Source organism: Scomber scombrus, chromosome 10 (genome assembly GCF_963691925.1).
Source record: "Scomber scombrus chromosome 10, fScoSco1.1, whole genome shotgun sequence".
NCBI lineage: Eukaryota > Metazoa > Chordata > Actinopteri > Scombriformes > Scombridae > Scomber > Scomber scombrus.
This window is the reverse complement of record NC_084979.1, coordinates 10,545,520-10,571,261: the sequence shown is the minus strand read 5'-3', so window position 1 is coordinate 10,571,261 and position 25,742 is coordinate 10,545,520. Positions and strand designations below refer to the sequence as shown.

The 25,742-nt window shown below is 40.6% G+C and overlaps 3 protein-coding genes across 4 annotated transcripts in view; all 3 read right to left on the bottom strand.

Moving 5' to 3' along the window:
- Positions 1–25,742, bottom strand: part of prkar2aa (protein kinase, cAMP-dependent, regulatory, type II, alpha A) — a 122,420-nt gene that overhangs the window by 24,873 nt on the left and 71,805 nt on the right. The gene's annotated exons all lie outside the window — the stretch shown is intronic.
- On the bottom strand, positions 2,372–13,458 carry zgc:136971 (S9 family peptidase). Its single transcript, XM_062428000.1, has 21 exons — positions 13,071–13,458; positions 10,892–11,027; positions 10,474–10,549; positions 10,312–10,387; positions 9,688–9,800; positions 9,121–9,255; positions 8,785–8,876; positions 8,409–8,446; positions 8,198–8,319; positions 8,055–8,115; positions 7,262–7,356; positions 6,894–6,945; positions 5,815–5,918; positions 5,592–5,724; positions 5,396–5,479; positions 5,233–5,313; positions 4,527–4,615; positions 4,106–4,299; positions 3,891–3,993; positions 3,003–3,109; positions 2,372–2,890 (listed from the first exon to the last, which is right to left on the bottom strand). The coding sequence occupies exons 1-21, from the start codon at positions 13,186–13,188 to the stop codon at positions 2,791–2,793; spliced, it is 2,109 nt and encodes a 702-aa protein (XP_062283984.1). The 5' UTR covers positions 13,189–13,458; the 3' UTR covers positions 2,372–2,790.
- ifrd2 (interferon-related developmental regulator 2) lies at positions 13,646–25,384 on the bottom strand. Of its 2 annotated transcripts, XM_062427997.1 has the most exons (13): positions 24,889–25,384; positions 23,862–23,918; positions 19,704–19,820; positions 19,406–19,490; positions 19,104–19,228; positions 18,723–18,880; positions 17,889–17,942; positions 17,325–17,503; positions 16,647–16,755; positions 16,276–16,410; positions 15,981–16,109; positions 15,300–15,392; positions 13,646–15,126 (listed from the first exon to the last, which is right to left on the bottom strand). In XM_062427997.1, exons 1-13 carry the CDS (start codon positions 24,929–24,931, stop codon positions 15,046–15,048), a joined length of 1,365 nt encoding a protein of 454 aa, XP_062283981.1. In that variant the 5' UTR covers positions 24,932–25,384; the 3' UTR covers positions 13,646–15,045. The 2 variants fall into 2 exon arrangements, with proteins under 2 accessions (XP_062283981.1, XP_062283982.1); XM_062427998.1 differs by lacking the exon at positions 23,862–23,918.

Sequence of the window (25,742 nt, the reverse complement as noted above, 5' to 3'; positions counted from 1 at the left end):
TTTTCCAAAGTTCAATGTCTCTGATATTTTTTTACTTTCTCTTGATGTTCCACTGCTCCTACATTTGTTTGTTATCCATGAAGTTTGATGCCTCTTTCACATGGTGGACTTCCCGCTAAATTCCCACAATCCCCTCCTGACCTCACCTGACCTCACCTGATTTCACATGACTCTTCCTCATCTTGATATAGACACAGCTAGCAAACCAATCATAATCATTTATTTGCAAATAAATTAACTCTGTATTAATTGTTGTGCATTTTAACACTTGTACATTTAATATATTTATTTGATTTGATTTTTTGAAGTTGAGCCACAGTTGGTGGGGGTTTGGACGCCCCCTTGAGGTCGGAGGCTCCAGTGGATAATCTGCTTGTTGCAAACACATCCCCGTTTGCCAATAATTTTTTTAATCTGTAAATGTCTTAAAAGGATGAATCTTGGTGTTTTTGGTGATCTGTCTAGCGCCACCATAAGCTTCCACTGTATGTAAAAAATAAATATAACGTGCAGACTGCCAAACAAATTAGCTACAGTTAGCCTCTAGCACCCTCCTCAGGCCAAGTGTCAAATTTCCAACAGAAACGCTGTTATGAAGTTTGCTGAGCATATTCATGCTCCTGAGGGGATGAAGCCTTCACTCAAAACTTGTTTCGGAGGACACAAATTTACTCAAACCGGGCTTCCCCTGTTCTTTTCTATTCAGCTCTTTTCCATTGTCTTCTGCTGTACTGAGTTCTACTTCTCTCCCTCGCTCTCTGCAGTCGGCTGGAGAGGGGAAGCACCAGAACAAACCAACTCCAAAAGGCCCTTTGTCTCCCCTCCCTTTGTCTGTCTACCTCCTACATACACCCAGCATGAGCATGAGTCTTTCCCCTGTCCTCAGCTTCCAACAATGCCTCATCTCTGTGCCCCGGCCCACACACCAGAATACCACGAAGGGGCGCCATGAACTTCTCCCTCTAACTGGCTCGTTCATTGTCTCGAACACCCAGTCACCACTGTCTCACTCCTCTTTTCTTTATCTGTCGCTTCTTCGTCAACACTGTCTCTCCATCATTTCTGAAATTGGTGACCTCACCCAACGCCCACAACACAGTGACTTCATCAGGCGGCAGCTGCAGTCAAGGCCACAGAGCCAAGTGTTGGTGGAGGGGACAATTAACACCGCCAGAGTGTCTGGGACACCAGGGTGAGACTGCGGAGGGGAAACTTCAGGATGGTATATCAACCACCTCCGTGTCTCATCTCGAGTACTTAATCTTTCAAAATGTGCTTCTGTGGATTTCATTTGCTGCCAGTATCAACTGAGGGCAGGGCAGCTTGTGTTGTCTGGGAAATGAAAGCGTTCCGTTCAAGGCCGCTGTCATGCCTCAACTAGGCCACCAAGATACTGACAAACTGAGGCTGTGTTTTTCCTCTGCAACTGCTTCAGTGAACCTCTCATATTTGTTCCTCGTTTCAGATGTCTTCACATTTTGCCCTTTTTTGTTAAAGAAATGCTAGGGTTTGTTTGTGACAATAAAACGTTGAGATCTAAACTGCAGCTCATTTGGGAGGTTGGTTTGTTGACTGGAAGAGCATTAAAACCTGTAATGTAAACCCTGAAATTTGAGGGAAGCTCATGATTAACATTAAAATCCAGCCAAGACCTGCCCAGAGCCAAATGTAGGAAAACTGAAGTCCATGACAAGAAATCCAGAAATGAAGAAAAGAAACAGAAAGAGATTGCTTTGTCAGCTCTTGTCTTTAACACTAACTTGGCTGAAAGGTCAACATTTCAGTAAACTATTTGTCCTGGCAACCCTGTGAGGAAGGTAGTCAAAAGCCTCAATTAAAGGCTTCAGATTAGGTTTCGAGTGGTTTGGGTGGCTGACAGCTCTGTAGTGGGTCTGTGTGGTTACACATTGTGAAATATGGCCATTTAAGTTAAATGTGACACTTAAACTTCTGGGTCTTTTTGTGTGGTCACCGAAAGGTTCAGACTCAAGTCAGTCTTAATCTTATGTATTTGGACTGAAGCATCTCACGTATATTTTCTTTAGTTAAAAATATCTAAAACATACATAAAGGCATACTTACCATAAAGCTGGTATGATTAATTTTTAATGGAATAAATGTGCTGAAACATGAGGAAACTGTTACGACAGATAGATGCTGCCATCTGCAGGACATTGTATAAATTACAGTTACTGTTTACAATAAAGCCATCATTGTCAGCCTGCTCGTTTATTAAAATAATGGACAAATATTTTAGGGCTGCAAATGTAACAGCAATAAAATTAAGCCGTGATCTTGACAGATGAGGAGAGGCATAACATAAAGTTTTGATTTAATTATTATAGTGTGAAAGAGTTTCTGGCACGTTTTTGTAGGTTGCACTATGCAAACCAGACATGACAACATTTTTACATTAGTTTAGGTTTGCAAATATTCTTTATTGCATGCTTTGATTTGGAAATAATTTTTACAAAATTAGGTACATTATAACATTCAGAATGTGTGTTGTGAAAAAGGCAGTGGTGTGTTTAGTACTGACAACAACAGTTAGAATAAACCAATTATCCAAATATGATGTTCAGCACCAGAATTCCTCCATCAAAACTTTACACTGTAAACTGTGTGTGTGTGTGTGTGTGTGTGTGTGTGTGTGTGTGTGTGTGTGTGTGTGTGTGTGTGTGTGTGTGTGTGTGTGTGTGTGTGTGTGTGTGTGTGTGTGTGTGTCTGTGTGTGTGCGTGCGTGCGTGCGTGCGTGCATGCGTATGTTTGTATGTGTGTGTGTGTGTGTGTTCAGAGATGCTGGTGCAGCCACAACACCGTGTTGAGGAAGCAGTCGGCCTGTGTGTCCACTCTGGACAAAGAATGTCCGTCTTCTGGAAACCACAACAACCTGGAGAGACATATGGGAAGATGTGTAAGACTCTATAAGACTCTTCAGTAATCACAATTAAAACAGACTTCATGATGAACATTGATGTATTTAATGTTTTTTTGTGCTCTACCTGACAGGTGAAGCTCTGCTCTTCAGCAATTTATAGAGCTCCAGACCTTGGTGAGGAGACACTCGCCTGTCTCTGCCTCCCAGCATCAGCAGCACTGGAGCTTTGATCTACAAACACACATACAAGTTCAATAATTTCTTTGTTTTCCAAAAAAGTATATTCTAAGTTAATCAGACTGATTCCAGCCTTTACCCTAGTGTCAGCTCTGTCCATGATAAGGTCCTGTGTCTAGAAAACGAATGCCTTCATTTCCACGTCAATTCATTTTGAATTCTTGGTCACCACTTGATGAATGTTGAAGTGTTTCATTATTATAATGTTTTGGTCTTTCCTCTAGCACCCCCAGGACATAAGGGTGTAACAATAGCATAATTGTCACTATCTTCAATAAACACTTTCGAAGTTTGGCATGTAATGAGAAGTGCTGGCTCTAGAGGCTGCTAGTGGGGCTTTAGAGTTCTAGTTTTGGTATTAGAGGGGATATATTATGCTTTTGGGATTTTCTGTCATTTTTACACTGTTACGTATGGACGTATTTGAGAAGTTAACCAATCAGAACAGGTTCAAGTGGGTTCACTCGAAGGGGGGGCTTGAAAGAGGAGCTAACAGCCTGTTAGAGACAGAGGCTGAACTGTGTGGCTGCATAAACAGCCAGTATAAGATAAATAAAGAATTTTTTTGAAAAGTAAATCATTCAAGCATATACCATTATAGTCCCAGAATAAAAATGTGGACCTGGAAGTGTGCTTGATACGAACTCTTGAAAGCGGCTTTGTAAGCTAAAGATCAGAAATAACATCTGACCTGAGAATATATTGGCTATTTGTACATCGTGATTAAAAGACAGTATTTAAAGAGTGTGTGTGTGTGTGTGTGTGTGTGTCTGACCTGGGCTGCATGTGTGATGGGTGACTTCTCTAACATAGCAGCCAGGGCCTCAGCAGTGGGTATCTGGTCATATGAGTATGGCAACCCCACACTGGTGTAACGCCTGGAGACAGAGAGAAAGAAGATTTAAACTATAAAGCAGTTTGGATGTGTTACTGTGGAGAAAAAGCGTGTCTGTGTTGTGTGTGGATGATTTGTTATGTCATATCTCTCACCAGTCCACTATGTCACTGGTACCCAATAAAGTAGCAGCATTAATGACAGGGTTCCTTGCTGCACACGCTCTGTAGAAATCTGGGTACTGACCAACCAGATGACAAGATAGGAAACCGCCGTGGGAACCTCCAATCACAGCCAAGCGTTTGGAGTCGAGTGTCATGTCACTCTGCAGCGCAGTAAGCACAGCCCTCTGTGAAAGACAGTGAGTCAGAGCAAATCATTTTCTATGACTTTTCCCAAGTGAGGTGATTATCTGAGCTGTTTATGGATCAACATTGTTACAATTTGATCTTTTTCCTTCCTATTTGTCAAAACTCATCTCTTCAGATATGAATTCTTTGTCCACACAGAGGATTTGTCAACAACTAGTATCTAATCTAACCAGGACTCTGGATCAGAAAGAGGAACAGTCAGTACCTGCACATCTTTTACATCCTGACATCCGATCTGACCAATCAGGGACAAAATGCTGTCCTGGCCGAACCCTGTGGAGCCCCGGTAGTTCACTTGTTAGAGAGACACAGAGAAGAGGAGAGAGGGAAGACACTTATGGCTTTGATTATGTGGATTTAGAAGTAGTTATAGTTACGGTCTCAAAACAAATTAATTTTCTTTTAATAAGCAGATTGATACACAGATTTGATCCCTTTACATAAAAAAGACACCAATCGCTTCTACAGTAAAGTTACAGTAAACTAAAATTAGAAAAACAGTGAAACCAATTAATATCAAAAAAACATACTGATGTATTAATACATTTCTTAACAAAAATAATCTCAGCTATAATGCATCCATGTATGTATTTTTTGTTTTCAGTTGAGTGTGCTGTGTTTGTGTGTGCTGTGAATGTCTGAGAGAAACAGGTGTCTCTTTGGGATTCAATTTGGCATCATAATTGAATAAAATCTTCCAAGCATCAAACAAACAGAAACATTATATTGAAAGTGAATAAAAGTAAATTTAAAGCGAATATTGAAACCAAATTTCACTCTTGTAGTTTTATTTTTATCAGCATCTGAGGTCACCTTTTTTGCTTTATTTTTCACTTACAATTGAATCTTTTTGGTTTGATTTTCAGGAGATTTTCATTATTATGACCCAAATTTAATCCCATGCATCTCACCCATTAGCACAGCGAAGCCCAGTTTGGCCAGTCCAGCTGTGGTGCAGTTCCACTCTGCAGGGAACTGGGAGTGCGGGCCACCTGGAGGCAGCAAACACAAATGAAGAATAAATTCATAATATAAAGAATTAATTAAATAAGTTTCAGACAAGTGAGCACACACCATGGATGAAGACGACCAGTGGTGTCTTGGCTTCATGAAGGGGATGAGACGGTTTAACCAGGACAGCCCCGAAGTCTAAACCAGCTGATGAGACAGACACAAAGACGCAGAGTAAGTAAGAAGAAAAGAGCTTGACGTCACAACAAGTCATGTTTGACCCGTTGTGTGTGTGTTGATGTGTGTGTTTGTTTCTCACAGTAGTGTGTGTTGTCATCTGCTGGTGGAGGTTTAACATCCAGAACTGGCCAGTGGAAGTCAAAGGTCATGACGGGTTCCTGCAGAGTTCGCCATTTCACAGTCTCACCTGCCGAGGGAAGGAAACCAACCCGCTGCACGCACATACACACACACACAATATTTGCTCAAACTGATCTTGTTTAAATAAGCAGTAACATCTGTGTGCATGTTTGTTGTCTGACCAAAGTGGGTGGTGTGTTGGGACTGGAGCAGCAGACAACCATCAGGTCCTTCTGGACTGTCAGCAGCTTCCAGCTACCATAAACTCTGGAAAGATCAGAGGCACCTGCACAGGACAGTAAAAAGGGGTAGAGAGAGAGAGAGAGAGAGAGAGAGAGAGAGAGAGAGAGAGAGAGAGAGAGAGAGAGAGAGAGAGAGAGAGAGAGAGAGAGAGAGAGAGAGAGATTGACAACTGAGGGTAAACACACAGGGATAGGGGGTTTAAAATGACATACCCATAGTAAATTGCACAGGTGTTGATGATATAATGTCCAGCACCTGTATATCCAAAACACATATGTAGAATATGTGCAGAAGATGCATTTGAAATATGATAATTTACCTTACCTTTAACTTTTTTAATTAAATTACAGCTTATTGTAGATGAAGAGGAGAAAGTGAACATCAGTTACAATATTCAGCTCAGCAATAAAACCTTCACTTCAGCACTTCTTAAAATAATAATGTCATACTATTAAAAAATAATTATCACTAATCAGGATAAACAGCAGTAATATATAACAGTTTTTTGTCTTGAATGTTGTGTCATCCTTGCTGCTCAGAACTTGTTGCATCATTAAGTCTGCTGGTCGTGTCGTACCTTCCAGCTCTCTCTTGTACTCCAGATGATGAAGATGAGCAGGTGGAGGAGGAAGGGGAAGAAGGGGAGTAGCATCAAAAATAGGATCTGGAGGAGGAGGAGGAGGAGGAGGAGGAGGAGGAGGAGGAAATGGATGAAAACGAGAGGGTGGAGGTGGGAGAAGAGGGGTGGGTGGAGTAGGAGGAAGAGGAGGTGATAAAGGAGAGAGATAGAGGGAAGCAGCATCAGCAGCCGGAGGAGGAGGAGGAGGAAGAGGAAGAGGAGCAGGAGGTGGGGGAGGATGAGGCAGCCAACAGGGGGAAGGAGGTGGTAGGAGAAAAGGAGAGACAGGAGGATGAGAGAGAGGAGAGGGAGGAGGAGGGAACTGAAGAGAGGGAGATGAAGAAAGGTGTGAGAGAGGAGGAGGAGGAGGTGGAGGTGGAGGAAAGGGTGGATTCTTACTATCAGAGAGGGAGGACACTTTCTTTGATCTTCTGTCGACCATAAAGAGTTCCTGAGAGAGAGAGAGAGAGAGAGAGAGAGAGAGAGAGAGAGAGAGAGAGAGAGAGAGAGAGAGAGAGAGAGAGAGAGAGAGAGAGAGAGAGAGAGAGAGAGAGAGAGAGAGAGAGAGAGAGAGAGAGAGACAGAGAGAGAAGATGATGCATGGAGAAGTGGATTGACTCTTATGAGGAATCTGAGACTATGCAGACAATGTACTTGTTGTTATTTACTGTGTGTGTGTGTGTGTGTGTGTGTGTGTGTGTGTGTGTGTGTGTGTGTGTGTGTGTGTGTGTGTGTGTGTGTGTGTGTGTGTGTGTGTGTGTGTTTACCTTCCAGTTCCTGCAGGCACTGCTGAACACAACCCTCTGACTGTCTGCGGACCAGCATCCAGACACCAGAGCTTCATACACACCTGCAAACTCACCTGAAACACATACAGTAGACAGAGATCATTTCACCTTTTAACAGCATAGTGTCCACTCTTGGAACTGGTTTCAGATTGACAGTCAGTGGTGGTAACATGCAAAGAAGCAATGCATTAGCAATGACAGGGTAAACGTGGATGTAAAAAATCCATAATTTAAAATATGAAAAAAAACGGTGAAAAACGGTAAAAATGTTTTATGTTAAAGTAAACACATAAATGTTAAGCAGTGGAATTTGGTAAGAAACACTGAATGGAAACACCATTTTTGTTTCTATACAAAAAAATTCCAAAGTGCACATTTGAGGTCTTGTTACATTTCTTTTGTTTGTTTGATTGTTTTTGGTCTAATCTGAGAATTACGTACCAGCTTCACACCATCATGGAGTTAAATTCATCTTAGTCACAGCAAAAATGTGGACATTTATCAGCATAAAAAGTTGCATTTATCAGAGAAGTCATGAATGTTTCTGTGGATAGAAGCTTATATTTAAATCATGAAGATAGATGACATGAACAGGATGGAAGTGCCAAATGCAAAGAAAAGGAACAATAATGTAGTGTAACCACACCTGAATGGAAAAAATGCATGACTGATGACTCTAAAATAACCATGTTAATAAGTTTCCTTTCCTTTTGGGTAATTATTTTGTACAATTCAAACGGGAATCCTGTAAAGAAAGCTGTATGTAACCTACCTTTCTGTGGTCTGTTGACAACATCCAACAGTGTGGATGTCTTCCTGCTCTTCAGGTCCAACTGTGGAAGATTAACAGCTGCTGTTAACAGAAGGAACACACATATACACACAGGCGCATACACACAAATACAAACAGAGTACCTGCTGCAGACACTGGCACTGATTGTGAGGTCCGAACACTCGGCCCTGCAGGTAGATCAGCGTGGACCTGTCTGGACTCAGTCTTGGACAGGACACTGACTGGTTGTCCCCCGACAAACACTCTGATTTAGAGGGAAGGAGGAAGTACAGGGATCAGAGAAAGTGTTTGAATTGGATTCACTAACATAAAGACAAAAGGCGTCACACATACCACAGTGTCCATCCAGGTCCAGCTTGAATAACGCTGATCTTTGTTTAAAGAGAAAGGGACACCAAATTAAACTATAAACATTAATTTCCACTAGGTAGTTTGAGGCCTGCAAAATCCACAAATTATTTTTTCACATGATGCCAATAAACTAAATGTTTGAGTTTGGATTTTCAGAAGTATTTTTCTGTGGTGTTTTTACTTATCCAAATCAAATTAGTGTGGTTAGTTATATAGACTGTACAGCCCTCTGAGTCAGAGATTTTGGGCTAAATAAAAAACAAAAAACTTTGTATTTAATTTCTGACTATTTCAGTGCTTGAGCTGTTATTTGTCATGCAGACAAAGGCTGAGTCAGAAAATGAAGCAGCTCTCTAACCTGCGGTTGGAGCAGAACCTCAGTCCGAGTCTGAAGGGTTCATGGTACCAACCGACAAAAAACACTGACTGACTTCCTGGAGCCCACAGAGCCTGGAGGGAAAAACACACACGCAAACGCGCACACGCACGCACGCACGCACACACGCACGCACGCACACAAAACATGTCATTTGTAGATAAAACATCCAAAACTAGTATTCATAATAACTGGAGAGGATCTATACCCCTGTTATTATGTATCAGTAGGCATCAATAAATTAAAGGCAACACCAGTGTGACAAAAGCCAGAAACAGTTAAGAGATGATCCTGCAGTGAAAGCATCTCCATCCTCACCTGTCCAGGTGAGACATCAGGTGGGACGCCCTGCAACACACTGACAGTGCCGTTCTGCAGATTCACCACACAGATCACCGGAAGGCTCTTATTGGTCAACGTCTCGCCCCAGTCCTCACAGTACACACTCCTGTCCTGTTAGAGCACAAGCAAAAAGAGGGGGGGGCGTGAATGCATAAATACTTTTTAGTGTTGTTAATGACATCCATACAATTTCCATTGATTATTTTTTATTATCAATGAATCTCCTGATTATGTTCCTTCATGGATTAATTGTTTGGACTATAAATTGTCAGAAAAACTGTGAAAAATGTCCCTTTCCAGAGTGAAAGGTGACAACTTCATAAGTCTTGTTTTGTCTGACCAACATTCCAAAACCCAAATATACAATCATTTATAACAAAGACATTAAATCTTCACATTTGAGAAGCTGAAACCAGCTTTTTTGGTTATTTTTTCGTTTAAAAATGATTAAAAAGATTTAATCAATTTTCAAAATAGTTGCTGATTAATGTTCTGTGTGAGTGTGTGTGTGTGTGTGTGTGTGTGTGTGTGTGTGTGTAATACCTTCCCCCATGCAGATTCCTCATCATGAGTATCTCTTAACGTGTTCTTGTTTTTCTCAGCTAAATACAGAAGTTTGTTCTCACACTCCGACCATGACAGACAGCCAAATTGGGCTGGAAACACACACACACACACACACACACACACACACACACACACACACACACACACACACACACACACACACACACACACACACACACACACCAATAAGTGCTTATATATACAAACATGAACACACAATAATACAAAAGCTCAACAAAATGGAAAACCCTGACATCATAGATGGCATGACTAGGCCAGTGGTCCTTAGATGAGTTGTTTTTGTGGTGATACATCACACAATATTTTGGGAACAGAGCAAAAATATCAGCTAGAGGCTTCAGAGAAAACCACTGAGTTAAAAAAGTTGCAACTTAAGGTTGATTCAGGAGATTCTCTTTCCTGTTTGGAGGGAGTGTGTGTGTGTGTGTGTGTGTGTGTGTGTGTGTGTGTGTGTGTGTGTGTGTGTGTGTGTGTGTGTGTGTGTGTGTGTGTGTGTGTGTGTGTGTGTGTGTGTGTGTGTGTGAGTGTGATTTCGAGTGTGAGTGTGAGTGTGAGTGTGTGTGTGTGCATCCGTCTCACCGTCATCATACACTTTGCCATGTTTGTTGAGGGCAGTCAGGTTCAGGCATTTCCTGAGGCCATGATGGTCCCAAATCTAAACAGCAACAACCATAAACAACAGCAGTCTGTCAAAATGCTCAAACACAGATGTTAGAGGATGTTGCTGTCTGTGTTTCTCACCTCGAGGAGCTGGTGGCCACCGGTGTCCCTGACAATGGCTCTCAGGCCTCGAATAGGAGATGTTGCACTCAGTAATCTGAAGAAAGAATTTAAAAAAAAAATCTGTTAATGTCAGAATGTGTTCCGTTTGGCTTCAACCTATAAGCACATCTAATGGTGATGTCACAGTGTACTGACACACCCTGCAGTACACGTCCACATCAGGAGAGAAGTTCAGCAAAAACAAGATTCTCAATTTGTTAAGTTGATCTTTATCCCCAAAAGGTAAGTATGTATAGCAGTTGTGTTACCAATGACAATATTTAATGCTGCACATGTTTAGGCTGAAGCAACAGGCCCTTAACATTAATATATATGTTTTTTAGTCAATGCATGCCAATACCCACCAACCTTTTCCTTATATTGTGTGTGTACTCACTCTCCAGACAGAGGCACACAGGGTCCGGGGGGAAGTACAGTCCTGATGCTCTTGTGGTCGTTGATGTCTGCGATCAGAGTCCACTGCTGCGAGTAGCGCAGTCTGGAGCCTCGGACCAGGTCACTCTGACTCCACTCTGGATGTGGACACAGTGAGTAGTTTCCAATGAAGAGAAACTCAGATATCTCAATTATTTCATTAAATTACACGAGTGACACAAACTAGTAGATACACAAAACCAAGAGGCAAAGTCTCAAACCACATTTGTTTCTGTTCTGTTTTGGGATATTGGCAAGAAAATGCACAGTAATCTTCTTGGTTTAATGGATCATAATTTTAAGAGATATTGATTTGTGTGTATCAGCATTTATGTTTGCACATAGGCAAATATAAATTGTAGTTATTATTACAAATGTTTTAGCTTCTAGGATGTTTACTTTTAGAAAATTACAGTTATATTTACCATCACTGGTGTCTTTTATTATACATCCTGCCTTAGACTATAAAAACTATAAAAATTCTTGAGGGACATTTACCAAACTTTTGATATTATTTGTTTATATGAAAATAAAACGCATTATTAAAACGCATTATTCTCAAAATAATGTTTTTTCAGACAACCAAATATCAATCAGACTATAATGGATTTAATTTAGTTTGACTTCTTGAAATCTATATATTATGGCCATTTAAAAGTGCCTATATACTATGAATATGACATGACATGTCCTTCCCTGAACCCACAATCCAATATCCTGTGTAATATCCAATAAGCAACAATCAGTTTGAATGGCATTTGCCTAGAGAGACATACGGATTTACTCTGTAAACCTTTTTAAACCCTTAAGGCAGGATTACTAGTGTCAGTGGCAGAGTGACTCTGACCAGCAGGTTGTCACGAAGTCCAAACACATGCTGGATTATCCTCCATTGATGCTAGACTGCTTTTGCGCTCTGGCTGTTTGAAATCAAAGTAGGGGAGGAGCTCTTCAGTTTTCTGCCTGATGATACACATTTATACTCATAAAAGTAAAGACAGATACATGCAACTTTGTGTCGGACTGTCATGAAATTGAATTGGTATATTTTTTGTTACCATTGTTATCAGTTCCTGGGACTTTGGTGACTCTTTAGCTATTCACATTATATTACGTCCAAGTTCATTTGAATGGACAAATAAACAAATTCACACATTCATATGCAGGAAGTTTACTGTGGACATTAATATTGCCCAGATGAAGACCTATTTCCAGTGTAGACACTTTGAACTTTCTTACTGATATGGTGTAATTGTACTGCATTAAAGAGAGGGAATGTCCTACCTACAAATTCATTTGGTAAATCTACAAGTATACAGACATTTTAGACTTTGAATTAGAAAAATTAGGTAGTGCTTTTTCCATTTCAGATGCCGAGGTACAGTTAAAAACTTCCTCAGAGTCATCTCGACAAAAAGTCAGCGAAGTGGTAACAAGTTGTAGCTTCAAAAACCTTTTCTAACTGCAAAACAAAACAAAACACACACACAAAACATCCCATGGATGGATAATAAGGCACTGTTGTTTTTTGCAAGCTTCTGCAACTTATTAACTACAAATCATGTGATACTCATTATGTCTTTTATTTTCCTTTAGGTAGTAAGACTGTTGAAACTTGCTTGTGTAGTCCATCCCAGGATTTTTTTTTTCATAGTTCCATCATCGTTATGTGGTAATGTAGTTTCAGTGCAGATTTCACTACATCACTTCACAACAATAACGTAACTGACAGGAATGAATGCAGACAGGTCGTTTACTGGTTTGCATCAGTCATTATGGAGTTATCAGGAGGAGAGTGGTAAAAGTAGTACCAAAAGGCCACTGATATATTACACAGGTTAGAGTGTTTGTGTCACAGTTAACCTTTGGGGACACATTTCAGACTTAGTACCAGTTAATTAGTGACAACTTGTTCAACTGAGGACAAAAGTCATGTTCCAAACTGGAGAAAGGCTGACTTTTGGGTCAGTGGTTAAGGTTAGGATTATGAAAGTAGTGGTGATGGTTAGGTTTAGGATAATTCTCCAGGACATTAATGTAAGTCTATGCAAGTCCCCACAAGTGACTAAGTGACTGTGGTCTAGTGTGTGTGTGTGTGTGTGTGTGTGTGTGTGTGTGTGTGTGTGTGTGTAGCACTTCACCTGCAGTCACGGTGTACATCCGGAACTCTGAGAGCTGCTCTTCACTCACATGAGCTGAAAGAGGCACAGGGAGGCCGCTGACCTCTCCGTACACCCCGGTTATTTGTCTCGCCTCCATTGGTTTTTTGCTTCTGCACACACACGCACGCACACAGCTCACAAGAAATCACAAACCTAAACTATCACTCAGGCAACACAGACGAGTGCAAACTCATGCATCATGCACCGTTAGCCATCAGTTTCCGTTTGCAGCTGCTCGCAGGTTAAACTGGTCAACTGCAGCTCTGTTCATTAATATATCCACGTTACTCTTATCAATGACTTCATCGCCTCCTCCGGACCTGATTCAACATTTCACAACAATGATTTCAACTGTACCAGCGCCTCCATGTTGGATTCATTAATGGACGATACCACTTTGGTTCAGTTCAGAGGGGTGTAGCTAATAAAAGCGACCGCGAGGGGGCAGCAGAGGACCACAGTGGTCGTTCAATGTGATTTTTTAATTTAATTTTTTTGTGATTTCGTTTGTGAAAACTGTTCAAAATTACAAAAGACACAAAGTCAATGCTCAAATACTCTTTATTTCATTTGATCCATCTTCTGTTGATGTGTTATAACACCAAAACTACTGATAAGACAGTTTGGTCAGGCTGTAGATGAGATGTTTTCAGTATGTTACTGAAACCTCCAGGCAGCTGAGTAGTGTGCTTTTTCTAATCTAATATAATCCAAATAATAAACATTTAACTGTGGCGTTTCTGCCACAATCAAAAGCAAAGTACATCTTAGAGGCTAACTTTGTCGACCAAACTTCAGATCAGCAGCTCTGGTTAGTGGCCTGTATGTATTAACTGCTTGTCAGGGGAAAAATCAGTCAATACATCTAATGATTCAAGTACACATCTTACCATAAATCCTTATGTACAGTATATCTGCAATACATACGTATGGATAGATTGTATGACCCACCAACCTGCATTAAAAATATACAAGAAAAAAAACCCCACAGAAATGTTTGTCTTCATCCCATAATTGTCTGTAAACAGTTCTTTAAGTTTCTTAAAAATCACACAGTACTGCTTTTAATAAATTAGAAACCAGAAATGTTTAAAATGCATTTTTCCCTCTCAAATAAAAAAAAATTAAATACAAAAAGATGACATTAAATTTCATTTATTTATTTAATTTTAATCATCTTCTTGTTTATGTGTTATAAGTGTTTTATTTCATGATGTTAAATAATATTAAAATAAAACACACTTCTCACGCAAACACCACACACATCTTGGTTTAGGTTGCATTGTTTGTAAAGTCAGTTTCTGGTTTTTGGCAGCTGAAGTGGCCTCTGGGTGGAAAGACAGAGGATGACTTAGGAAATAACGAGGAATCTTTACGACACTCATCAGCACCGATTCAATAACGTTAAACACGGAAGGCTTCCACAGATCTGAGATGTATCATAAAGCTACAAAATCTTTGATTCTTATAGTGAGATTTAATACTTTGCTTTTTCTGTATTTTTATTGATAAAATCTATTTTTTTTAAAAAGACCTTTCTGGTTTCCAGGAGGTCGCATTTCATATCTACTGTTTAATTAAGTAGTTTCAATCCCACATATAACATGTTTAGCATTGTCTTTCAGTTTATAATCCACCTGGTATTTTGAAAATACTGTCAACACTCAACACAGTGGATTGTTGCAATTCACTAAAGTTTGTGTCAAAAATGAGTGACAGCAAATGCTGGGAACATAAAAACTGTTCCTCTTCAAAAATAGGTGGTAAAACGTGCTTTTCCTGTGAGAGCTAAGTATAAATGTTCACTATTGTGAATCTGGGGAATTCATTTCCAGGTAAAGAGCACAAGTGAAAAAGCCCTGTTAAGATTTTTGTTGAGTCCTTTTGTGTGTGTGACAGCTGTGGAGTGGAAGGCATCATTTTGTCTCATCCCAGTCTTCTCCTCCTCCTTCTCTCACATGACGTCAGCCCGTTTGTCCCTGACTTTGTTCCTTTGTTTAGTCCTGGCCTTGAAGGCAGCCGAGTTGAAAAGGTGCTGTTGAAGAAAAAGTATTTTTATTATTGTTCAGTCTGTGGCATTTAAAGCTAAACTTTAACTTGCAACTGCATAAATACGAGACAAGGAGAAAAATAATGAAAAATTATAAACTGCATGGTCAGATTGTTTCAGTGTGTAGGACTGAGATACAGCCAGAGAGCTGCTGTTACCTTCTCAAATCGTGAAATCTTTTGGCTTTTGACAGCGGTGTCCAGGATGAGAGGAGCGCCAAGGCCAAAGATGTCTCTGAGTAGTGGATTGAACTGCAACAGAACAAAAATAAACACTGAAATTAAGAACAGAAGACAAACTGATTGTTGACAATTGACTGTTTTGTCTTTATAATAATGCGACCTCCAGGCTACAGACATGAGTAGGAGAACAGCATGAGTAGATCAGGCTGGATGTGAAATATGTAAATATGACCGAAATGAAAATCCACTGTTCACCCTCTGAGAGGACAAACTGCCTACACCAGGCTGACGGACAGCGGAAAGTTATTGAATCACAATAGTTTGCATGTCAGCTCCACCGGAAGAAATCAACAGTGTTGGTATTTATTGATATATTGGTATGGTTGATAAGTTAAACACACATACAGCGGGATATTTGTGTGATTTAAATAGCTGCCTGATCAGATTATGCTTCAATAATCTTTTTCCAGAAATGCTGTCTCCCATTCATTTCATTAACTGAGATGTAAACAAACGTCACACACTAAGAACCTCAAGCCGAAGTATTTCCATTTACTAAAATGTTGATTTGAAGCAGAAAAAACTCCAAACTCAAACACACCACACCAAACTCAGTTTCTAAAGGAGTTCACTGCTGACTTAAGAGTATTTCCTGACCTGTAGATGGTGTCTGACTCCAGACTCCTGGATCTCTTTGAATGCATCGTAGATTCTTCTCCTCATCCAGCTGTCAATGTAAATGCCCTCGACTCCGAAGCTGATCTTCTCAACTGTGAAGTCCTCATTCTGCAGGAGATGAAAATGGGACACCACAAAGTCAGAAGTGTGAAGAAGAAATCTCCCCCAGCCAAGAGAAACACCAGTAAACCCAGTAACTTTAAACTACTAGTAAAACTTGTTGTGCTACCAACATAGGAAAGAAAAATCATGAAATAACAGCTATAAAACATACCTCTATATAATGTAGCACCTCTCTGAAGATAGAGCGTTGTTTCCTCCTGTCATTCTTGGCTCTGTGTTTGTTGCTGTCTGTGGCTAAACTCTTCAGACACTCACACAGACTTTCACTGTCCTCCACTTCAAACTCCTGCATACAAACACAAACCAATAACAAAACTGTAGTGCAGTAATATGACACTAAAAACAGAAGCCTTTAAACCATAGATAACGCATGTGTACCCTTTACACAACATTTGTTTTCAGTCTCACCACTGCGTATGTACCATTTCCAGCTTTTGTGTGTGTGTGTTTGCTCTCAAAGCCACACAACTGCGCACACGCCTGTGTGTGCCTGTGTGTGTGCCTGTGTGTGTGTGTGTTCACCTCGGATATATCTCGTCCCAGTTCCACCAGCAGGGCGATGGTTTCTCCCACTGCTATCCTGTAGTTGACGTCACTGCTTTGCAGACAAGCTTGCAGTTTGGGGAGGTGACTACAGGGAAGGAGACAGAGGCAGAGAATCACTATTAGTTGCAGTTAGTCACTGTCGATGGTTTATTAAAATGTCACATACAACAAGCTTAACACATCTAAACAGAACAGAGAGATCAACAGGAAGTACAAGAGTAGAGATGAAGTTTCTTTCATTTGTTATACTGCTGTTTTAAGTGTGACATTTGTTCACATACAAAGTCTGAACACACTGATAATTGTAAAACCCAAAAATGTTAAGCTAATGTTTGTTGTCCTGGCTGAGAACATTTTAAACTCCATTGTGTGAAAGTAACCAACCCTAAATGTGCATTTAATCTGATGTTCTTAGTCACAGAAAATAAAACATACTAACAGAACTTGATACATTTCCGTCCCATGAAATCAGGACACGTCATGTGAAAATATTTTGTTGTTGCAGCATTTTTTTGTGACTCCTTTAATCCACTTCAGTTGCAACATGAAAGGGAGGAGAAAGGTTTTTTTTACACTTTTCACGTCAGCTGTAGTCAACACTCTGGCTAATAAGTTTTATTTTTTCATTGGGAGCACAGAGTTTGTTTCACTCACAGGTCAAGCAGCATAGACAGTTTAGATGCAGGACAGATGGTGACCAGCAGCGACCAGGCCTGCAGGGCGGCACTGTGGAGGCCTGCATTGCCGGGTTTGGGTGTGGGCAGTGTTCCCTCTCTGTTGGGGTAGGAAGTCATGAAAACGCTCTCCAGTAGGGCCAGCGACTTGATCAAGTCCTGCGATGGTTCAGTGGTGAAAAAAGACAGAGAGAAAATGCAATGAGGAGTGTGAGAGACAAACTGATTATATATACTGGCATAAAATACAACTAATATCAAGATGTTGCAACTTTGTAATTCAACATCCAAGATCCTTAGATACAAGAGCCTTGGAACCACATTTGATAAGATTGTCTAGGAAATTTTACATGTTTTTTTTGTTTCTTGATATATTTCTGTTTATATAATGAGTAGACAGAACACTCTGAACTACTACTTGCTGCCCAAACGTAAAAGATAAAGTACAACAGTCAAACTAAAGTACTCCCTGTGTTACAGATATTTTATAGTAACTCCCTGCAAGATTCTGAGATTTGTAAGTGTCACGATGGATGTTTCTTACCTCTCCGTCTTCTGCAGAAGAGACGTAACAGCACATCCCCAAAGCTCTGGCACACTGATGGAGACAGATGAAAGAAACGTTTTAAAGCTACTTCATGCTACTCACACAAGTTGAGGTTTGCTAACATTGTAAAAAAAAAAATAATAATAATTAAGTAAGAACACATACAATTGTATCAGGGTTGCAACTGTGATCCTAACATGATTTCTTTTCCCAACAACTTGGTCACTCTTAAAATTGTTATTCTACCCTGGCTGGTCAGTTAATGTTTTCAAAAAGTGGTAAATAACCTGTTTCAGCAACCAAATCAGTGTTATTAGCCTGAATATCTTCCTAGAAAATGGCAGGTGATAAGTTCATCATGACTTTATAACAGAAATTGCTCAAAAAAACTGCAACCAGACAGTAAGTTTAATTTTAAATCCAAAGTGATTTGTCATATATTTTTAAGTGAAAGTTGACCTTCAAGTTTTTAACTCAATGTTTAATCTATGACTCACTTGGCTGTTATCCAACAATGTGTGAGGTCAGCTAAGAGGAGGAAATGCATTTCAGGACACACACTTAGTGAGCTCTTGGCTGAACCTCATTGTTTTTGGTTTTGTTGTTGTTACTTTGCAATTTATTCACTGTCATGTTGCCAGCTGGGTTTAAAGCTGCAGCCCATAGGATTAACTTTTGATCCAACATTTATACATAAATATTGTCAGAGCAGACGTGCATTTCATTATTTCATTTAAGTCTTTTTTTTTTTTTAAATATTATCAGTAAGGGATAATCCCAAATCCAAAGTTTCATAGGACTTAAGGAGAGAGGGTTTGTGTGCTTCCTCACACTCTGGCGGGCTGCTATGCTGGCAGTGTTGTCGATCAGGATGGTGGTGAGGATGGGGCGAAGCATCTTGAAGCCCTCCTCCACCTCGTCGCCGCCCCCGAGCTGGATACAGAGCAGAGCGAAGACTGTGGCGGCCGCTGCTTGCTCTTCCCCGCTGCCTGGACACATGGAGGAACAGGAGGGGAAATTAAAATCATTATTATTTTATCATTGACTGCTGATGTTGTTGGCAGCCATTCTGCTCTGCATTGAGACACCTGAGGTAAGACAAAACTATAATCACCTCTAGGTGTATTTATACAAAATATACTACATATAAAGGGAAAACATGCAAAAAAATAACAATAATCATGGTCTGGACAGTTTCGCCACTTTTTTCACCTTTTTTCAGGCTCCTTTCCAGGCAATCACTGACAGTGAGACGTCTCTCTACGAGGAAGTCATAGAGCACTCTGGAAGAAAAGACCTGTCGCAACGACTCAAGGGCTGCAAGACGAGTCTTTGCACTGAGCGAAGGACATGAGAAAGACAGAGAGAGAGGGTTAAGGTGTTAATAGGAAAGTTTTTCAGTAATATCACTTCCTCCTTCTGGCATTGCACCATCTCCTTGCATCTGTCTCCCTGTCTTTCTCACACTTCCTGTTTTTATTATAGTGACTTGAAGAAAGGGGAAAACACCTCACCTCTTATCCATCAGGTTGTCTATGCACTGTTTGAGTTTGTCTTCTGTTTCCTCTTGGGCAGTCTGCTCATCCACCTGCTCACCACCTGTGTTTATCCATTGAACACACATAGATCATTTGTAAGGATTTTCTTAATTGCGTGTCAAGAGTTCTACTTTACCACTTCACAAATCAAAATGCACTATAAAAAGCTAGGTTGCATTTATGTCTTTTGGTGGATGAAAGCACCACATTGGCTGTTATCCAAAATACACAATTCCAAAAGACGTGTATGTAGCATCTGTGTTTGTGTACTAACCTGTGCCCTCTTCCTGCACAGAGGTGCCTTCACTGGCACTGCTGTAGTGGCTGAGAATATCAGACATCAGCTCATCATCACTGGCACCCGACTCTCCCTTCACCCCATTTTTAACACCTGGAGAGAGAGAAAGGGGGAAGATGTGGAAAAAGTGACACGGAAAGAATAATTAATGACAAAAAGGAGGAATATGAAGTCAGAAGTAAAAAGGAGGATGAAAAATATTAAAACTCCAGTTTTGACTTTGACTCTGTGTTAACATACCAGCGCTGGCGGGTTTTATCAATGGAGCGTGTGTGACTGAATCATTGATGAATCATGATGCGAGTTAAGCAAGGCTGCTTTTATGTGACAGCCATGTTAGCTCCACAGTCCTACTGCGTGGCTGTTGCTGGGTGAGAGGTAACTCAATCAGCTGATCTGGACAATGCTGAGCGTCTCTACCATGGCAGGTATGGTGAGGACTGACATGCAGCTGTTAGAGCCGTGACAGAGTACAGAAAAAGCTCTAAGGAGCAGGAAATAATGAGCAACATAAGGTCAAAAACATATTTAAAAGTTTCCAAATCAGAAGCCACAATTTTGTTCAGCAGCAGTCATTTCCTCTATTTACTATTCAAATTGTTGTTAATAGTTATGTTAATAGTTCTGTATTGTCTTCATCAGGCTGCAATGTAAGGGAGCATAAGCAACTTTCACTGAAATGCTATAAAAAAAAAAAAAAAAAGTAAAAAACCCTACAATAAATGACAAAATGTATAATAGTCAGTTTTGGGTTGTCTTAAACAGCCAATTCTGATTCCTATAAAATGGCTAGAGCCTCAAAATGGCTGTGAAAGTGAAATAAAAAACACTTAAACAGCCAAAATTAACCAAAGCCTGGCTGCCTGCCATTCACCAGTGGTGAGTAATGGCAGGTTTAGGGAAGCTGACTGTGGGCTTACTCTGCTCTCAGCTGTCTGTTTTTGTCAGTAACTTTACACCAGAGTTCTTCTTATATACAGACGGACTCACTCACTCACTCAGACCCACATGTTCTTCTTCTGTTAAGCATCAAACCACCTCCTGAGACACTGAAAAGCTTTATAAACAAGACTGATTCTCAAGACAATCATCCTCCAATGTAAAAAGCTCACCAGCAAGGTTGTTATTTTTGTATGACTCACATCTGGGGGTAACTACAAAGAGGTGACTTTTAAATGCAACCAAAGATTATAATGTCAGATCTGTTACACTTGAATGACTACGATATATTCAAATGTATTTCATAAATTCATCATGTCATGTAATGGATTCTATGGTCGCCCTCGTTGTGGTTTATTATCAATGTCACCCACACAGGACACAATGACAGGAAACAGCAGATAACTTTGACATCAGACAATCCGCTATCATCTTTTATGTTTTTATTACTACCTGTAATTAGCATTTTCATGTTTCCATGTCGCTCTGCCTTGGGTGTGTATGTGTGTGTGGCAGTTTGTTACACAGAGTCTGAACAGGACAGGGGGGCTAAAGCCAGGCAGGCTAAGCTAAGCTAACCCTCAAGCTACTGCTGGCTCAGGACTTTCTACTGTTTGTGGGATTACTGGTGACCAGAGTGACCATTCACTTATTCATTCATTCAGTGTGTACGATCCAGAATGGTCAGTCTGTGTGTGTGTGTGTCTGTGTGTGTGTGTGTGTGTGTGTGTGTGTGTGTACGTACTCATGTTCTCAGGTCAACCAGGTCGGTTGAGGTAACCCAGAGGTCACTATGATTGTTACAGCAGTGCAACTTGGGGGTTGTAGTCATAAATTAGTGACTTTCTCAATGAAAAACATGTATTTTGTTTTGTTTTTTATATTAATTGTGGACTATTTGTTATATATACAGTATATAAGCTAAATATGACAACTTTAGCAACACCATAACTGCTGTTATTTTTGTCCACCTGTGCCCAGTTAATAAGAACATACCAGAAGAAAAGTGTAAACTGATTAAATTGGGCTTGAAGTTCAGATATTTCACTTCAACAGTAATAAAGTCATTGTTGTCGATCCTCTTTTCTGCCTTTTCTTCATACTGCAGAAGTGAAACTTTCCGGGTGGAAGTTATTTCCAGCTTCAAGCCAAATGCTGCTGTATTACCCCTTCATACCTGATGTATAATTTAAAAGCTCGTCATTTTCTGCTGAAATTGCTGCTGCGTGGTGAAATGGTGACAGTAGCAGTTACATTTGTTACACCTGATGTTTGGGTATTATACCTTTTTCCTGCACGTCTTACTGTTGGCTGCAGCTTGAGATACGTTTTACAGCTGAACTGACCGGATAACAGCTGGATAATAGCTCTACTGTAAAATAGTGACAATAGATGCATGCTGTGCTCCTGTTAATAGCTACCTTTTCACCCACATCAATATATTACAGTCAGTTGTAAAACTGGGTGTTGGAGTGCTTAATGTGCTGAGCTGGTGATACAAAGTAAAGTCTCTCGTCTGCAACCGACCTGGACATCAGAAAATATGTCTTACACAGAACAGCCTGCGGGCTCTTTAGCTCAGAAATCTACTGTTCACAGCTCAGATACTTGCTCTGCAGGTCTTTATCAGTTAGTCATTTCTCACTTATCATCCTTGAACCCATGGCCACTGTGCTCGTTATTCCCCCGCAGCTACACACACACAGCTACACACCTGCCCACACACAGCTCAGTTATTTAAGTATGAGCTCCCTGCCACTGCTCACGTGTCCTCTACACTTTGCTACTTTATGCTAACGTAGCAATCACTCAGAGTCCCAGAAGAGGCTCCGCTGACAGACAAATCAGAGCTCTGAGCCAAAAAGGCAAAGGCCCAACTAGAAAAAGCTTTAAATGCAACAAGACACAGTGTGGTTCCCTATATAATACTGCTCTAACAGTTTGGAAAATGATTAAACAAAATCTACGCTTTGGTATTATTAATTCTCACCCTTCACCATTTGTTCACTAATTTTATGCTGTAAAACTCTGATCACTAAAAGCCATAATGAACCACTCCTCAGACAGACCTTGGAACAAACCTGGGTCTGGATAATAAAATTACTTCCACTATAAAAGAGAAATACTGCTGAAGAAACATTTACTAAGAAAGTCAGAATGTTTCTCTGGAGAAAGAGAGACAGAGCACCAGACAAGCTGCTGTCTCATTAAACCACAAAGAAAACAATTATAAGAGGCCCAACACAAGACAAATTAACTAAACAATATACACTGTAGGTAAGTGATAAGAATAACACACAAAGGCACAACATTAGAGGAAAAACACTGTGAATCTGCTTATCAATTAAAGCTAAAATCTGTACCGTTTTTTTTTTTTTAAGTTAAAAAACTTTGGGACACCCCAGCGACGGCCATGGTTTGATTCCTGCCAGGGACTTTTGTTGCATGCCACCACCCCCCTCTCCCTCTCTCCACACTGCTGGCTGCCAAATACAGGCGATATAGGCATTAAAAATAAGCACACATGGCGGCAGGTTAAACTGGGCAATTATAACACAATGTTCAACTGAAATTGTGTATCGTGGACTGTGGTAATTTGAACACAGTCTAAAGAATGTCACAAGGACAGGACATTTTGTGCACATATGCATGAAAAAAAGAGAGAATTAAGTCAGCCCAAGAAACGGCGACTGTCTCGAAATGTTTCTGGTGTCAACGCAGGTAAGAAAAAGAGGATGGATAGGTAGGGATTTCAACCAAATGAACTAGATGAAGAAGCAAGGCTGGATGTTAGAAGCCAGCTGCAGGTAGAACAGGTCGGACAGTTGCAGATGTGGATTAACGTCCTTATTAGTTCTATGATGATTGTCTTTTAAAAATGGCAGCCATCAAAATGTGAAGCGTTAACTTACGGTGTTCAAGACATGCAAGAGGACTGAAGAAACCCAGACAATGAAGTGTGTTTCATGTCTCTGAGGCTGTGGTAAAGCCAGGCAGTCAGTCAATAAAGTAAGCGGCCTGGGTACAGTTAAAGTGTTTTCAGTGCAGCTGGGGAAAAACACACATGGTGGGTTATGAAGCATGTGAGTGGCTGCTGCGTTTACTGCATGCACTGAAGTGATGTTCAAGAGCTTCTGAACAAGCCTCAAGTTGGTCACGAAGGTGAGGCCAGGGGTCACGGGTCAGAGGAGTTACCTTTCAGCGAGCCTTTAGCAGACAACTGCAGCTGAAGAACCTCCTGACGAAGAGATCCTGGAGATGACGTGGGGACGAACGGATGAATGAAATGTAGGGTGTACAGATCGGAGGGGGAATGATGGGCAGGTGTATAAATGAATGGAAAGATAGGTTAAAAACAATAGATAAAAGGGAGAGATGGGGGGAATGAACATGATGGAGAAGAAAACAAAATAAGTGAGCTCAATTTTTCCCATTCACACAAAAATGCATAATGAACAATGCTCCTATTGGACAGTTCTTTATTTTCTGTCCCTCTCTCTCCCCTTTTGTGTGTGTGTGTGTGTGTGTGTTAGTCTATTTAGTCTACGCACGTGTGTGCTTCCCAAGCAGCCTCACTCCATGAAACGTGAGGGGGTTGTAACGCCCTTACAAGCACATGCACGCACCACTACTGTACATTTTTTTTAAACACGTGTAGGTCTGTCAGACTAGCAGGCAGCAACTTAATGGCGTCAATGTACGTGTACAATGTACAATGTACAAGAAGACCTTGTTGCACTTGAGTTATTCCTCTTCAACACAATTCTCACTGACCTGAGTGGTTTTAAGTGGCAAGAGAGGGCTGCTAAAAATAACATGCGGTTAAACTTAACCTTACATGTGTAGCTTTGGCAGCCCCGTGTCCTGACTGCTAGCAGGAGATCATTCAATGAACCTTATCTATGCCTCACCTTTTCCTGCACACTTCTTCAAATAGTACATAAACTCATTTTAGAGTGGTCTCTATATACATGTCAAACACAGACTGCACTGCTACACTGTGGCGCCAATTAGAAGCCACATGGATGAAAAGGGCAGACTGCACAACTATTTACAAGTAGTTAAAGTAACTGGCTGTTTTATCTCTCATGCCATATGGCACAGTGCTGCTACAGTGTTAACACTTTCATATAACTGACATATTCACTCTTCACATTTCTGTTGTTTTCACAGTGGGTGAGTGGACAGGTTAGCTACTGTTTCATATATGAATGCTACTCACCCGTTTTACTGGAGCCACGTTTCCCCTTTTTACTCCGCGGCATCTCGAGCAGCACTTTGATCAGCGACTTCACAACAAAGCTAGCTGTAGGTAAGCTAGCTACAGTTAGCCTGCTTTCGGTCGACTGTCAGCTCCTCACAGGCTGACAGCTGAAGGCAGCAGTAGCAGCAGATGACTGGATGCTATCCGTGGTTTTTCTCGACAGCTACGTAAAAAGCTCCCCCAATTTCCAGCCTCTTTCACACTTTTGTTGACACCTTGGCTAACGCTGGTTAGCGTCCTCTAAAAACGCCAACCACAAACTCTCCGCCTTCTTCAAGTCTGGGAATAAATCTTGTCCGGTGGCGAAAAAAGTGAGTAGCCTCAATAGTTTTCACACAGTATTATCTATGATTGTCCCCAGGTAATCTATATCTAATACCAGGTTGCGATAATAAGTATTTTTCAAAATGTTTGGGACGGAGTTTTGAGCACGCTGTTGTCGACAGGTCCACCATCTTCCCCTCAGTAACGACTGAACAGACCGGTAGCCGGGGTTGCCAGGTTAGCTCTACTAGCATCCCCCTTTCCGGTATACACACTTAATAACTAAAGTGATGAAGCCTTTGATGAAGGCTTTGCTTTTAGGATTAGGTGAATTACTTTGGAAGAGTTAGGTTCATGAAACATAATCCTGAAACTGTTGAAGTGTCAAGAAAATAAGTAAATATTGTAATTAGAATAATGACATTAAAAAAATGAGTGTTAAAAAAACACACATTTTCTAACATTTTAAATATTTCCAAATCCATGTGTGCCACAATTTGAATCTTGTAAAAGTGTAAAATATCAGATACATTTTGAGAAATTCAGAA